General features: G+C 40.4%; 2 protein-coding genes across 11 annotated transcripts in view; one reads left to right on the forward strand and one right to left on the reverse strand.

The window, feature by feature from the left end:
• FGGY (FGGY carbohydrate kinase domain containing) overlaps nt 1-17,104 on the reverse strand; it is a 448,924-nt gene that overhangs the window by 114,321 nt on the left and 317,499 nt on the right. For all 9 annotated transcript variants that reach the window (XR_002725457.1, XM_023187457.1, XM_031934004.1 and 6 more), the window contains one exon: nt 6,174-6,321. Coding sequence is in view for 8 of the 9 variants with exons in the window: in XM_023187457.1 (XP_023043225.1) it covers nt 6,174-6,321 (148 nt within the window). In the remaining variant the exon portion in view is untranslated. The remainder of the gene's footprint in view (nt 1-6,173; nt 6,322-17,104) is intronic.
• LOC111523152 (DPH3 homolog) lies at nt 11,377-11,625 on the forward strand. Of its 2 annotated transcripts, XM_023187518.1 has the most exons (2): nt 11,377-11,480; nt 11,556-11,625. In XM_023187518.1, exons 1-2 carry the CDS (start codon nt 11,377-11,379, stop codon nt 11,623-11,625), a joined length of 174 nt encoding a protein of 57 aa, XP_023043286.1. The 2 variants fall into 2 exon arrangements, with proteins under 2 accessions (XP_023043286.1, XP_023043276.1); XM_023187508.1 differs by having other exon boundaries at nt 11,377-11,625.

Consider the following 17,104-nt stretch of genomic DNA (forward strand, 5'->3'; position numbering starts at 1 on the left):
GTTAACCCACCAAAGGTCACACACTGGTATATCTTCAAGACAAGTTCAAACATAAGTCCGATTTCAAAACCTGAGCCCTCTTTACTGCTTTGCAGTGGTAAAAACCATCCAACAAAACATTTAAAATAAAAACAACCACCAAGAAAAAAAAAATCCCTAAAACATGCAACTATTCCTGATGGTGAGTATTTATCTTCATCTATCTTTTTTTTTTTTTTTTCTCTGAGATGAAGTCTCACTCTCTCGCCAGCCTGGAGTGCAGTGGCACGATGTCAGCCCACGGTAACCTCTGCCTCCCGGGTTCAAGGGACTCTCCTGCCTCAGCCTCCTGAGTAGCTGGGACCACAGGCGTGTGCCACCACGCCCAGCCAATTTTTTGCATCTTTAGTAGAGATGGGGTTTTGCCATGTTGGCCAGGATGGTCTCGATCTCTTAACCTTGTGATCCACCCGCCTTGGCCTCCCAAAGTACTGGGATTACAGGTGTGAGCCACCAAGCCCAGCCTATATTCATCTACCTTTATGTGTGATCATGTCATTTTCTTACTTTAAAAGTAAGCATTTTTGGCGGGGGGCGGGGGTCTGTCTTGTTTTTAATGAACCTAAAATCATCAGCACTTACTGTTTTGAGACTGACTGTTATTACCTAAGCTTCTGCTTCTTTTAAATAATCATATTGCAGCCCTCACCTTTCTGTGCTTCGTTTATCAACTGGAAAGGAGAAATGTTTACATAGTGGGGTACTTAGTCCAACCATGCTGTTAGGCTGCTCATCCCCCACCTCCTCCACCTCTCTTTAGTTCAGTGCTTCAGGCTGGTATTGTATCATCAAAAGAAAAATGAGACAGCTAGTCACATGATAGGAGTCAATTGTTACCAGAACAAAAAGGAAATGATACTATCAAGCATAAGGAAGAGATTCCTGGGTTATGTCCTATTCCTACTTATGAAGGTAAGCACCTAGTGTGGAAGGCATTAGGACCAGGTCAAACCGCAAGTGGCTATTTGTTTTGAAATCTGAGTCAGTGAGGGTGGGAAGGAAACTAGTACCTTACTGAGAAGAGACAGGGTCAGAGTTTAAATCCAAATACCACAGTTAGGGTAAAAGTGGGAGGATAAGCCACAAGGTTGGTGGTCAGAAGAACAGAGGAGCAAGGACTAGCTTAAGGAACGTGGTTCACTATGAAACTACGTATAATGCATGTTGAAACTCCCTTTCTTAATAGTCCTTCATGCGTTTTGCAAAGTCCAGAGTTTGTATCCTAAAAGGATGGGGTGCATATCCTAAAAGGCAAGCTCTGCCACTTCTTGGCTTTGCAACCTTGAGCAGGTCGCTGTTCATTCCTCATTTGGTGAACAGTGATTTAAAGAACTGTTTGACCATAAGGCAATTATTTGGTGCCAGCTTCTGACCTAAGAACTGTTGAGATTTTAAAAAGTAAATAAGCCGTTGCTCCTATCCTCAAAATGTTTTTCCTATAGAGTAAATTGAAAACATATGCTATGTCTTATGATAGCCTTGATCTTATTTTCTTCAGTGAAAATTATACTCCCTATTGCTTTCAATGTAGGTTTTAATTCTTTGATTGCATTTTTAGTTGTCTTGTGGTCTTTGCCATTTGTCTTCTTCTCAGCTAAATTCCATTGTCCTTTCATCTTAATTCATTCTTTCCTAATAAGTTTCTGGCCTATTTCATAGAGATAGTTGGAAGTTGGAAGACAGCTTGAGGCCAGGAGTTTGAGATCAGCCTTGGCAACACAGTGAGACCCCACCTCTACAAAATTTTTTTTTTTTTTTTTTTTTTGAGACGGAGTCTCGCTCTGTCGCCCAGGCTGGAGTGCAGTGGCCGGATCTCGGCTCACTGCAAGCTCCACCTCCCAGGTTTACGCCATTCTCCTGGCTCAGCCTCCCAAGTAGCTGGGACTACAGGCGCCCGCCACCACACCCGGCTAATTTTGTATGTATTTTTTAGTAGAGACGGGGTTTCACTGTGTTAGCCAGGATGGTCTCGATCTCCTGACCTCGTGATCCACGCGCCTCGGCCTCCCAAAGTGCTGGGATTACAGGCTTGAGCCACCGCGCCTGGCCTACAAAAAAATTTTTAAAAATTAGCTGGGCATGCTGACATGTGTCTGTGCAGTCTTAGCTACTTGGGAGGCTGAGATGGGAGGATTGCTTGAGTTCAGAAGTCCAAGGTTACAGTGGGCTCTGATTAGGCCACTGCACCACTGCATTCCAGTCTGAGTGACAGAGAGCAAGATCGTGTCTCTTAAAAAAAAAAAAAAATTAAAAATATTCTATTGAATATACCACAAAGTTCTCTAACATTTTCATTTGATTTCAGCAGTAAATAATTTTCAAGAGGGCTTCCTTTAAGTGTTCACAATGGTATTTCTTTCTCTTTGTATGTAATGGTTTTTCTATGGGGTTACTATTTTTCAACATTAACTAGACAGGTACACATGTTCAGTATTTCCCAGCACACAGCACCTGTGATTTGCTCTTATCCCCACTCACTGTATACTTGAATTTGTCTCTTCAGATCTACAGCTAAATGCCAATTGGCAGAGTACAGCAGTTTCTATTTTCTGTAGCTTTGCTGGACTGAGGTAGATCAGCACTACCTGGCTTTCCAAGCCTAGAACTAGTAGTGCGAACTACACCCTTCCTCCCAAGTTTACAGAACTACTAAGGCTTTTCCTACATCTGCCCCATTAACAGATGCTTAGAATGCAAGCCATCACCATTCCTCCTAATTCACACTTCCTGCTTGGGTGGATTCTTGGGCTGGCAGTTTTGAAATGGAATGAACTGAAAGGGTGGCTGGGAACAGGGTCGTGGGGGGATCTAGGAATTTAAACTCACTGGCTGCTTTCCAAAAACAGAACAAAAAACCCAACCATCAGCAGTAAAGTTGAGGGATAGCTGTGCTGTTTTTAGGTTTAAAAGAACCTTGTGCTTTTATGCTAGGGAGCAGAAGGTGGCAAGGTCCAAATTCTTTCCATGGTGGGTCACGCATGACTTTGTTCTTATGTCATATATGATGTTATCAAACAAGTTGCATTCATCATTTAAATTCTAGAAAATCCTCACAGATTTTCTTTGGGAATATCAATTCCAGTTTTCCTAGTTGAACACCATCCTAATTCCTAAGGCCTGCATGAGTTCATGACTTTTTTGCAGTTTTACAAATATTTTCAAGAGAAGCAGAAAAAGACTGCATCAGGGTTTGCCAGCCCAATGCCACATGAAAACAATTCCAAAGTCAGACACGTACTGAGCTCCTTCAGCTTGCACTGATTACTAGAGATCACACTGTAAAATAATTATATACACACATACACACATGTATAATAATTACCTCTCCTACTTTTATGTGAACTTAGGACAGATAATTTTCTTTCTTCTCTGTATTACCTGGGTTTAGCATAGGCCTGCACACAGCAGGTATTCAATAAAAACACAGTGAATGGGTAAATGTTTAACAACGCAAGAAAAGAGTCACCTGAGGGGAGAGTAGAGAACTGGAAGAGTGCAACGCTGGCGAAGCAGGAATATACAGATATACAGTGGTTTTCCGAGAAAACATTTTCTTTTTATATTATTAAGATAAAATGCTAAAGGGAATCTATCATTGGTTAGACAATGATACAAGGAGCCAAAATTGTAGACATTCATGCCATGCTCTCTTCCCGCTAGAATACTGCACATACTGCACATTCCCTTGGCCTCAAACCCCCTTCCCAGCTTCACTCAGTGTCAATGTTACTTTCCATCTGGAGCTTTCCTGACCGTTGGGACCAGGTTGGGCAATCGTCTTCCATGCATCTGGAGAGCTCTGGACAGTGAAGGACACCTGGAGCTTAATACCACCTTTCCATTCCCTGTTTATATATTCTGTCTGCCTCCCAAAGTTCGTGATATTCCTGAGGGCTGGCATTGTGTCTAGTTACTCATATCCCTCACCAACTGTAACCAGGCCTGTATTTGTTTGATGAACAAACATTCTCATAATTATGATACAATGGGAGCTCATCTTTATTTACTTGGATATTAATATTCGTATTAAATACTTACCATATGGATAGTCAGTGTCAGTAGTCATTTAATTCATTTGGTATTAGTAAATTCTTCATACGTTTGTTTTATCTAAAGCAACAAATTACTTCTTTATTATCTCCATATTGCCTATAAATTATAAATAAGTATATACTGAGCACTTACTATGTGTCCAGGGAAACGTTTTAGGGGTCAAAAGAAGAAATTGTACATGGATCTTGCTTTATTGGAATTATCCTGCAATTCTAGATCCTATTAACATTTTCTCAAGCACTCCCCCACCCCCAACCTTAAACATACTCCATGAAGATAGGTATTGTTGCACCTTACTCATATCTACAGCAGTGCCTGGCACACACTAGGGACCCAATTAATATTTGCTGAATGAGTGCTGGAGATAGGCATCATTATAGTTTCCAGCAAAAGGATATAACATGATAGGGCCGGGCGCCGTGGCTCAAGCCTGTAATCCCAGCACTTTGGGAAGCCGAGACGGGCGGATCACGAGGTCAGGAGATCAAGACCATCCTGGCTAACACGGTGAAACCCCATCTCTACTAAAAAAATACAAAAAACTAACCGGGCGCGGTGGCGGGCGCCTCTAGTCCCAGCTACCCAGAGGCTGAGGCAGGAGAATGGCGTAAACCCAGGAGGCGGAGCTTGCAGTGAGCTGCTGAGATCCAGCCACTGCACTCCAGCCTGGGCGACAGAGCGAGACTCCATCTCAAAAAAAAAAAAAAGGGATAGAACTTGATAACAGAATTTCAGGGTCACTATTTTGATATTTTCCAAAACTAGACTGAAGGAAGGAGACTTGGGGTGAAGTATTTAGCTCAGAATTGCCTTCCTTCTATCTTATTTAGGTCATCTTCTCCTTCCAGTGTTGTGATGCAAATTCATGGAGTGGTAGCTATTCCATTGTAGCCTAACCCAAGGACAGTTATAAAGGGAAATCATTGCCAAGAACTATCAAGTGATATATGAGGTATGTGAACAAACATACAACTTTTTAAAAAAGTAAACGCTCATGATTTGTTGTGTAGGCATGCTTCATGGACTCGAGATCAACATAACCTTTGCCATGTCTAATTTTCTTTTCTTTTCACCATGACTCCCTTTTAGTAATAGAAGTTGATCATGTCAGCTAGGTAATGAAAATAAAGTTCAGGTCTTCCGGCTGGCATCATAAAAATATTTAAAACAATCTCAATAAAACTAACCATAAAACTGTAGTTTGAGTCTTGAATTCTTGATTCCATCAGGCCTGCTCCACTATTACGCAGCTTCCTTTGCATAAGCCTTGCCTTGTTAACAGCCTCCATTCTGAACTCTGCCTTAATGTACCTCACACTCACCTTCTCAGCTTTACGACATTTTCCTGGTTCCTGTATTCATGGCTTATTTTCTTATTTGTGGCCTCACCTGGCCCCTCCTCTAACTTTAACCTGTTTCATCACACCTCAAACATGATTATCCTGGTGTCTAAGATGTTGTTACTTTTACATCTCAGCTGGGGTGGTTGAGAGCTCTCCCACCAAGTTCATCTGGCCCCTCTAGGAGGGCCTAGAATATCCACAGAGGAAGTGACCCTAAAGAGCACTAAGAGCAGCATTTATTCTCCAACATAAGTTATAAATTGTATTCACTTATACCAAAGTTTAATCTGAAATCCTAACTATATTAGTGTAGACTCTGAATAGCCCTGACTCAGAGCCTAGGCAGATGTGTGGCTGCGGCCAGCAAGACCATGGGTGGTAATATTTACTACTGATTTACTGGGCAACCTAAAGATGCAGTTGGAAAATATGACTTTACAGACTGATGTAAATGCCAAAATTACATAGGCATGACTTTTAGCCACTCCACAGGACAAAGAGGCAGCAGTAGCTGAACTAGGAAATGCTGCTTTTAACGCTTTCAAGGTTGGCTCAGAAACAATGAAAACTTTCAGCAGCTCATCCCAGGGAGCAGCAACAGTAATGCATCTGCACAAAGCTAGTGGGCTGTTGGCCTGTTTTATTTTTTTCTTTTCCTTTTTCCTCTCTTTGCTTCTTCCAAACTTTGTAGCCCTTTGGCCTGCCTTCACCCACGTGCAAGGACTAGCTGTTACTTACCATGCCCTTTAGTGTCAGATCTGCTAAGGGAGACCGGTTGCCATGGAAATCTGGCCAAACATGTAAATCAACAGTAAGGAAACCCACAGGCTGAGCCTTCTTAATCAGATCCAGGTGACTGTTCAGATATGCATATACACTCTGGCATCTGGAAGAGAAGTGAATTTTATTTTTAAAAGGGGGATAGGGTCAGGGAGCAAATCATTCGATAGAAAGAAACCATTTGTACTTCTGTATCAGTTTCAGGAAGGTAAGCAGGCTTCTAAAAGCTTCAGAGAAGCCAGCCCACTGTACTCTCAAATCACACTGTAGTATCACCAAGAAAGGTGCCCATCCTAGTAGAAAGGTTTGGAGTCAGAAGACTGGATTCAGGAATGGCTTTACTCTTAGCAGGTGTATGGCCATGAGAAAGTTATTCAAACTTTCTGAACCACTCTCTTCTCATCTGTAAAAACAGATATCATAATCCCTTGTCCAACTTACCTCATAGGGTTATTGTGAAGATCAAAGAAGGTTATGTATGTGAAGGCATGGTATTTTGTAAACTGTACAGTACTGTACATATGTCAATAATTTATTAAAATCAGCATTCCTAATTGTAATAATGATGATGAGTTGATAAATGGAGAGAAATATAAGTTCCCAGACTCAGGATAGGATTTTGCTAAGGAAAGTGACTGAATGTTTTAAATGCAATTAGGATCAGGAGTTAGAGACCTGATTTTCAACCTAAACTCACCAAATGACATTGTGTATGTTTTTTCTTTTCTTTTCTTTTTTTTTTTCTTTTTGAGACAGAGTTTCACTCTTGTTGCCCAGGTGGGAGTGCAATGGCGTGATCTCGGCTCACTGCAATCTCCGCCTCCCAGATTCAAGCGATTCTCCTGCCTCAGCCTCCCTGCCCAGCTAATTTTTGTACTTTTAGTAGGGGTTTCACCATGTTGGCCAGGCTAGTGTCAAACTCCTGACCTCAGGTGATCCACACGGCTCGGCCTCCCAAAGTGCTGGGATTATAGGTGTTAGCCACCGTGCCTGGCTTTTTTCTTCTCTTTAAGTCTCTGTTTCTCCATGTGTAGAATGAGGGAGTCAGACCAACTCCTTCATTCTCTACATGTTCAGGTGAAGAGGAAGTGGAGAGAAGATGATGGGTGTGAGAGCACTACTCGGTTCAGATCTTGGTACTACCTCTCCTAGCTCGGTAAAATGGGCCAGTGACTTAACCTCTCTGACCTCCAATTTTCCCACTCATAAAATAGGTTTAATAACACCTCCCTTGCTGGGTTAAATCACACCACACGGCACAAAGATTAAAGCTGGTCAGCCTTCCCCTCTTAAAAGATGCTGCTTTCTAAAAGTTCTGAACCAATGATTTCAAAAGAAAGTGGGTATTGCAGCAGTTGGCATCTGTGCTACTTCCCACTGGGGTCCTTGGAAATCTCTTTAAAGGTTAAAAACCTGGCTTGTATAATGGCAGAAAAAAAAAGTATAGGAAATCAATGTCCAAAGGAGGTTAATATCTAAGATACCTAAGGCATTATTTGTTTTGCATTTTAAAAGTGTTTTAGAAGGAAGGCTCAGCGATTTCCAGTTCTAGTTTGTGATTGGGTGAGTGTCCTCATGGATCCCATGAAGTTGCCAAAAGTTTCCTGTACTTGGTGTAGGGAAACAAACCAATGAGTAGAACAGCGATTTTTAAATTCTCTTTTTACCCCTTTATCAGTAGAACTCCTTTATTAAACAAAAAGTTTATGTAAATATTCAATGTAAAAATATAGAAAAGCAAAGCTGCTCTGTGTGAGCTTGAGTGTGTCAATGTGAATGCATGTATATGTGCGTGTGTGAGTGCGTGTGATGTGTGCTAGGGTGGAGGTGAAGGCAGCCCTACCGCCCTACTACCAACAGTTTATTTGCTTCTTGCTTCATTCTCATCTGCAAAAATCTTCTTTCTTAGATCATATTGGCAGGAATAAGATATTACTGGGAAAAGGCTTAACAACTACAGTTAACACCAGCTGCCATTCCCTAAGTATACACCAGACCTCCCAGCACTGCCCAGTGGGGGAGGTATCACTAACATCTCTTTACAGAGGAGATGCTTCAAGAGGTAGAGACAGGTCTGAGTCCAGCTTTAAACCCTTCTCTTTGTGATTCTGAAGCCATGGGCTCTCTGTATCTTAGGTCAGATATTGTTCGTCAAAGCCTGAAAAACTCAAACCCTGTTTTAGAATGATTCTATTATGGCTTCAGGAAAGGATCCTCTGAAGCCGCCATACAAGGTAGAGCCAGAACAACATATCCGGGAACATGAATATGATGACCTCTTGGTTTTCCATCTCTTTGCTCCCTCTGCTCCTGGTCCAATGGGAATCACATTCACAAGACAAGCCTTGAGAACATCTTTTCTAGCCGGAAGTCAGGAATCTGCATTAATTCTTGCGACTTTCCACTTCAGAATAGCCACTGCTCTTAAAGCCAAGGTTTTTTTTTTTGGAAACACAGGTCTATAAATCTTTTCATTCTGCCTCTCAAGGAATCTCTGAGCAGGGCATTTGGTTTCAGACATCTGGGTCAATAAGAACCTATAGGGCTAATTATTATTGATTCGTCATTGTCTCATTTACTGCAGGTCTTTGCAAACAGTGAGATTCATTTAGCCTCTACATATATGGCCACTCATGCACTAATGAGATCCCTGGGGGATGGGGCATATGCTTACCCCTTTGACTCCTAACCTCCTTGCAGCTGTATGTTTATTCTTTGAATGCAGCCATTCCGCTACATGTTTTTTCAATTATACCTTACCATGTGTGCTATCTGAGTATATCATTCAAAATGAAATGCACTTGGAAGACATTAAACTAACTAATACACATCATTATTCACATAATTTTAACCTTGCACGATACCTTTTTTGGTTCTGACTTTGTTTCATTTTGTATGTTTTATCAATTCTTTCTCAAATGGCAGCCTGCCTTCTTCTAGCTAGGGAATCACATGTTAACTGTGATCCCAAGTGGATCGCTCTCCCTCTCTCTCATGAACCCCAGGCTGATATATCCTGTTTCAGAGGGAGAAATTTTTGCTGTCCACATCCCTTTGGGTATCATGAAGAAAATATAGTTTCAATAATCATAAAGTGACTTCACCACGTACCAGCTGGATGATCAGGTAGGTAAACCCTCTCTGAGCCTATTTGCTTTTTTTACTATTTGAACTAATACTGTCTACTTAAAGCCTGCTATGAAGATTAAACATAGAGCCCTGAGCACTATAAAATGACAGGTTTATCAGTAAATAGTTTCCTTTTCTTTGCCATCATAAGAAACTCATTTCTAGTTTTTTAAAAATCCAAGAATCAAAGAAGATGTTTTTTCGAACCTTATTGCTTGTAATCTTAAATGCAGACAGCATCCTGGAAACCTCTCATGTCCTCTCCCTCTCCATAAATCACCTAATTCTTTGGGTTCACAGGCCGCCCAGAGACTATGGTGGCCATACTCTTAAACCAAAAAATCAGAATACATGATATAACAAGATATACTCGTGCCCTTTCTAGCAGTAAGAGAAAGTCTTAGAAAAGAAGCTTCCATATTGTCTGTGTCTAGTTCCTTACTTCTTTTTTTTTTTTGAGATGGAGTCTCTCTCTGTTGCTAGGCTGGAGTGGAGTGGCGCGATCTCAGCTAACTGAAAGCTCTGCCTCCTGGGTTCAAGTGATTCTCCTGTCTTAGACTCCCGAGTAGATAGGATTACAGGCGCGTGCCACCACGTCCAGCTAATTTTTTTTTGTATTTTTAGTAGAGTCGGGATTTCACCATGTTGGCCGGGATGGTCTTGATCTCCTGACCTCATGATCCACCCGTCTCGGCCTCCCAAAGTGCTGGGATTACAGGTGTAAGCCACCACACCCAGCCTAGTTCCTTACTTCTTAACCCAATACACTATGCATTCTGCCTGCTCTATTCTACTGAAACTGGTCCCACCATGAGGAACAATACCCTCTTTGTTGTTAATGCCGATGAACCATTTTGGGCATTTTACACCATTTGACCACTCCTTCCTCATTTGTTCTCGTTTCTGAAACACTATTCTTTCTTGATTTTCCTTCCTCCTCTTTGGCTGGTTCTCCTTCTTCACTTGTTCATTAAACACATGACATCTTCCAGAGATCTACTGTCTTTGACCATTTTCTTACTCTTTATCTCCTCTTGGCTGATCCTATCCTCTTCTCATGGCTCCAATTACCATCTAGTGCTGAGGACTTCCAAATATATGACCTTAACTCCTGTCCATTTCTCTCTTATGAGTTCCAGGTCAAGTATTCGACCACTCTTTAAGTGCCTCCTCTTAGATGTCCAAAGACAAGTCAACTAAGAATGTCCAATCAGGCTTTCTGTATTCTTTCCTGATTGATTCTTCTACAATGCATCTTTGATTTTCACTCCCATGCCTATCTAAAACCCTTCAGATGGACATAACCTTCCAGACATGCTGGAATATAGAGAATATGGGGACTGAGAAAAGGAATAGGCATTTTATGACCTCCCTACACATGCCCCATGCCAGGCACTGTGCTGAGCTACTGGTAACCAGTTGGGAGGTAGAAAATAAGAGGATTTATGTCCTAAATCAGCACAGACCCTTGGTCTTCTAGAGAAGACCCCAATGCCCTGAGCACTTTCTTTTATTTGCATGCAAAACAGAAGCCAAAGAAACATATAATAATATCCAACTAATTTCTGTAAGAAATCTTTCTGAACTTAGAGCCATTAAGAATTTACTGATTATCTTTGCATACCACAGGGGATGAAAGGTGTTAATATTATCACACTGACTGCCCTAGCTCAGGGAAGGCTAAGTAAATATGCAGTGATAGACTCAATGCCCCAGTTGTCAGAATGAGGGTCCAAGGTTTAAAAAGCCATAAAGGCAAAAAGGGGACTCTGAATACAAAAGAGCAGAATGGAAAGAGAGAAAAATTTTTAGAAGTGAAGTCTGAGAGCTCCCAATAATCCTCATTTCCTCATCTACAATTAAATGAGATAATACACGTGAAACTATTATCACTAAGCACAGTGCCAAACATATGCAAATCTTAATAAATGTACTTGTCGATGCCGAGCCCAGGCCAGCTCCGGTGAAGTTAGACCCTCGGAGCTGGTCTTGGACTGCCAGGGCATGACCCCTTCGGTGACCCCCGCTGACCATGGCAGTGTTTCATGACGAGGTGGAAATAGAGGACTTCCAACGTGACGAGGACTCGGAGACGTATTTCTATCCCTGCCCATGTGGCAATAACTTCTCCATCACCAAGGAAGATTTGGAGAATGGGGACGACGTGGCAATGTGTCCTAGCTGCTCTCTCATTATAAAAGGGATTTATGACAAAGATCCGTTTGTGGGTGCAGAAACAGTCCCAGCCCCTTTAGCCAACATAGAATTAGTTAAGTGCTGAAGAAGCCTTCAGGAATCCAAATCCTGAACAGTTGGAAATGAGCCCAGATAGAAATATCAAATGCAAAGCTACTGGCTTCACAGAGACAACCATTTGTGATTTGCTGTTCTGTGAGAGTGTGGATTCTTTCCATCAACTGCTGATTTCATCTTCAGGAAGCAAGTCCATAACACGACATATCTGGATTTTGTGCTTAGAACCTTAAATTGGAAGCATTCTTAATGATCCATCTAAATTTAAAAGAAGATAACTTCAAAACAGTAAAAAAAAAAAAAAAAAAAAATGTTCTTGTCCTCCTTTTCCCCTTTCATTGCTTGAGGGGGATTTGCACAGCCTTTAATGAGAAGCTTTAAATATATCTGAAATTCGCGATATAGAGGACTAGTGAATTTTAAGAAATTGGTATTCAGTGGGATTATGGGAATTACCAAAGCAAAATAAGTTTGAGGAATAAATCAAATCAAGAAAAATTAGCTGTCCTCAGAGCAGTAACAGAAAAATTCAGTGAAGGTAGGAAAAAAGAAAGGTTGAGGAAAAAAATGTGCACCAGCACAACAAAGACAATCTTAATGGGTTTGAAACCAATGTTCTATATCTCCTTATTTATCTACAATTTTCCTTAGAGCATTTATCAGTGGTTGGCTATATATATAGTGGTTGGCTATATATATATATATATGTATATGTACATAGTATGCATATTTGCATGTATGTACTATATGTATATATGTGTATGTGTGTGTATATTTTTATGAAAGCAAAGACTTTGCTTGCTTGGTTCATTCACGTATCATAAATGCTCAAAAGATACTCATCAGACAGATGAGCCAGAGACCCTGGATTTTAACTTTTGCTTTGCTGCCAACCTTGAATCTAGCACTTGTGGATTATGCCAAAATGTTCTCACTAAACCCTGTTGTCATCAGAACCTAATTCAGAGACACTGTAAGTTAAGAACCTCTAAGAGAATCAAGTTTAGAGGAAGAGTCAAAATTTATGATCGACATAAGGTGATCTCTGCTAAAGAGTGAAATATCTGCAAATTTGGCCCCACATAAAGAGAAACTTTGGTTACCAGTTACATGTACAGGCACATCTAGTTCTTGTTTACTTAATTTATAAGCTTGCAAAACACTTCTCTTCAGAGATGGGACCTAAGAGGATTATTGTAAATCAAGAGTATAAAATACTCAATCTGTTTATCAACACTTGTTTCCACAGTTTCAAACAGGATTTGCTAACCCTAAGTTCTGAGATAGGGGTGACCTGCATTGCTGTTTTCAGAAAGTTCCAAGTTACAGCAAAAGAGACACATGGTTCTTGATTCAGAAGGATTTGTCTTCCCTTCCAAACAGCTAATTTCATTTTAAGAACAGCTATGCCTGTTTCTAAGACCTGAAGTATAAACGGTCCCATAGTTTTAGAATATTGTACTCATAGATCTAATAAGATACAGATGCACTTTCCTTTGTAAGACAATAAAAGAAAAGTGGAAGGAAACAGAACTGACATTTACTGAATACCTACTAAGTATCTGGGCTGGTCATAAAAGAGTCATCAAAATATAGACAGAAATGAAGTCAAGAGCATAGCTGAGATCATCTTGGAAGAGATGGCAAAGAGAGAAGAGGGCCAGGAAGCTAGCTATGATAAACATTAATGTTAATGGTCAAGAAAAAAACTCTAAACTCAAGAAAAGCAGGTTAGGAAGGAGGAATCAGAGATGTAGGAAGAAAACAGAGGGGGTGACATTCCAGAAAGTCAAGGAAAGAGAATGTTAAAAGGAGGAAAAAGTGATCAATGATGTCCCATGCTGCTGAGAACTCAAGAAAGGGGAATAAAAAAACATCCTATGGACTTAGCAAAATAGAGGTCACTGATAAGCTTAATATGAAATGTTTCAGAGGGCTGATGGTGACAGAATCAAACTAGAGCAGGCAAGGAAGGAGTAGGAAGTGGGGAAGTAGAGACCAAGAGTATAGGCGATACTTTGGAGAAACTCCACTCTAAACAGAAGGAGAAATACAGGGAAGTAGCTGGAAGTGCCTTGAAGTTATGCGAAAAGAGGTGGGATTTATATCCAGTTCTGACTCCACCACTGAATTCTGTAAGTTGCTGCTTCTGAACCACCCTATACTGTTGTTTCTCTGAGTCTGCATGCTAATCCATAAATTCTTCCTTCTTTTTATTATGATTTGCAACAGAAGCTACTCATTGAAGTTCATCTATAGAAGAAAGTTCTGGAAGTTTTGAGTATGTCATTGCAAAACCAAATATTCACTAAGTTTGTGTTACACACTAAAATGTTCACATATAGACATTCCAGTGACCTGCTTTCATCCTATTAATGACTGTAAAAGGAAGTAAGTAGGGTAGTAGAATTGTAATTTACAGATGAAGAATCTAGTAGTCATTGAGACATTCAGGGTAGAACAGGTACAAGAACCCAAGGCCTCTAATTCCCAGTCCCTGTCCTTGCTATTCCTCCATGCTTTCCATAAGAAGGCAGGCAGGGTATGAATGACTGACGTCTGCAGCTTGAACCCAGATCAGCCACCACCAAAACTTCCTCCTCTTACAATCATTAGTAGTAATAATAGTAGTTGACATGGTTTGGCTGTGTCCCCACGAAATCTCATCTTGAATTGTAGTTCCCATAATCCCCATGTGTTATGGGAGGTACCTGGTGGGAGGCAACTGAATTATGGGGGTGGTTACCCTCATGCTGTTCTTGTGATAGTGACTTCTCACGAGATCTGATAAGTTTCATAAGGGGCTTTTCCTCCTTTTGCTCAGCCCTTCTCTCTTTTGCTGCCATGTGAAGAAGGATGTGCTTGTTTCCCTTTCCACCATGATTGTAAGTTTCCTGATGCCTCCTCAGCCCAAAGAACTGTGAGTCAATTAAACCGCTTTCCTTTATAAATTACCTAGTCTAAGGTATTTCTTCACAGCAGTGCAAGAATGGACTAATAGAGTAGTAGTGGTCATCATCATTGTCATAATTCAGTTTACAAAGCCCCGCCAAATATATTACCTCTTCTAAACTCAAAATAAATCCTGAGAGGTGTCACGGGCTGATTCTCCATTACTATCCTATGTTACAATGAGGAAAATGGGTTTCACACAATGATACACGTTGGAGCTGAGATTTGAGATTTGAATCCACGTCTCCAAACTATAAATCTAGTGTTATTTTCTTTGGCTTAGTGGTTTATAAATGCTTAATCCCTTTAAGAAAATATTGACTGTTTTTTTATGGCTGCATAATATTCCATGGTGTATATGTGCCACATTTTCTTAATCCAGTCTGTCACAGATGGACATTTGGGTTGGTTCCAAGACTTTGCTATTGCGAATAGTGCCGCAATAAACATACGTGTGCATGTGTCTTTATAGCAGCATGATTTATAATCCTTTGGGTATATACCCAGTAGTGGGATGGCTGGGTCATATGGTACATCTAGATCTAGATCCTTGAGGAATCGCCATACTGTTTTCCATAATGGTTGAACTAGTTTACAATCCCACCAACGGTGTAAAAGTGTTCCTATTTCTCCATGTCCTCTCCAGCACCTGTTGTTTCCCGACTTTTTAATGACTGCCATTCTAACTGGTGTGAGATGGTATCTCATTGTGGTTTTGATTTGCATTTCTCTGATGGCCAGTGATGATGAGCATTTTTTCATGTGTCTGTTGGCTGTATGAATGTCTTCTTTTGAGAAATGTCTGTTCATATCCTTGGGATGAGTTTGCGTCCTTTGTAGGGACATGGATGCAGCTGGAAACCATCATTCTTAGCAAACTATCACAAGAACAGAAAACCAAACACTGCATGTTCTCACTCATAGGTGGGAACTGAACAATGACATCACTTGGACTCGGGAAGGGGAACATCACACATTGGGGCCTATCATGGGGGGGAGGGGGGAGGAGGGAGGGATTGCATTGGGAGTTATACCTGATATAAATGAGGAATTGATGGGTGCTGACGAGTTGATGGGTGCAGTACACCAACATGGCACAAGTGTACATATGTAACAAACCTGCACGTTATGCACATGTACCCTAGAACTTAAAGTATATAAAAAAAAAAATAATAAAGAAAATATTGACTGTTAGGGCCCCCTTCACAGAAATACATGCAGAATTATGTAATCAGCAAAACAGTACATAATTTCAAGAGGCTCATTGATGATCTGAAATTAGGAATCCCTTTTCTAGGTGATATGGTCTCTATGCCAACTAATATGCTAGTTGATAGGGTTATGTGACATAATCCCTCTCAACGGTAATTGTAATTCATGACTAATTGCAAGGGCAATGTAACTAAAGACTCCTAGAAGGGAATGCCTATGAAGCTTTTCTCAAACTCCTTGTCAAGATCAGTCCTCCTTTTCTACACACCCTGATAATGCACTACTTATATTTTAGTACAGTATGCATTTATTCTACTCTGTGTAGGTGTGCTGATCCTATCAGAATGTAAGCCACTTAGTGGAATGGAAATGTCTAATATACTAACTACAACAATCATTTATTTATTCATTTTTTATTATACTTTAAGTTCTAGGGGACATGTGCACAATGTGCAGGCTTGTTACATATGTATACATGTGCCATGTTGGTGTGCTGCACTCATTAACTCATCATTTACATTAGGTATTTCTCCTAATGCTATCCCTCTCCCATTCCCCCACCCCACAACAGGCCCCGGTATGTGATGTTCCCCAAAAATTACTTTTATCATTACCATTTTTTAGTTGAACACCTACTACAGCTTGACTCTTAATCATCACTCTGTGTCACCCACTATTCTAATTCATTTAATTTTCTCAACAACCTTATGAAATGTTTACTATTATTCCCTTTACAGTGAGGTACTAAGGCACAGAGGTTAAGTAAATAGCCCAGACACACAAAGTGAATAAGGGGCAAAGCTGAGGCAAAGGCAATTTGGCTTCAGAGTCTATTAGTGGCCACCTTAGACTATCTCTCTTTTGTCCTGTGCTAGCTACCTGGGTTTCTCTGATAATTCTATAAAAAGTATCTTACTTTACTTAAACTGCCTGACAACTAAGCATTATCAGCATGAAAATTCATTCATTTATTATTTTTTTAAAGTTTTTATTTCAAAATAATTTTAGATTTACACAAGTTACAAAAATGGTAGACAGAATTCGCTTTTACTCTTCACCTAAGAAATTACCATAAATAACAATACTATTAATCTCTATTTGAATTTCAGCAGTTTTCCTCCACCAATATCCTTTTTCTGGTCCAGAGTTGAATCCATGATTATATATTGCTTATAGCTGTGGTACCTCCCTAAGTCTCCTCCAATCTAGGACAGTTCTTCAGTATTTAAGTTTCTTAATTTTCCTTTGGAGCAAACTGGCTAATAGCTTTGTGGGATGTCAATCTAGGTTTGTCTGATGCTTTCCATGTTTACATTGAGTTTAATCATTTTGGGCAAGAACAT

Source organism: Piliocolobus tephrosceles, chromosome 1 (assembly GCF_002776525.5).
Source record: "Piliocolobus tephrosceles isolate RC106 chromosome 1, ASM277652v3, whole genome shotgun sequence".
NCBI lineage: Eukaryota > Metazoa > Chordata > Mammalia > Primates > Cercopithecidae > Piliocolobus > Piliocolobus tephrosceles.

Bases quoted from the DNA above. Each gene is read 5' to 3' on its own strand.
- LOC111523152 (XM_023187508.1), top strand. From the start codon at position 11,377: ATGGCAGTGTTTCATGACGAGGTGGAAATAGAGGACTTCCAACGTGAC.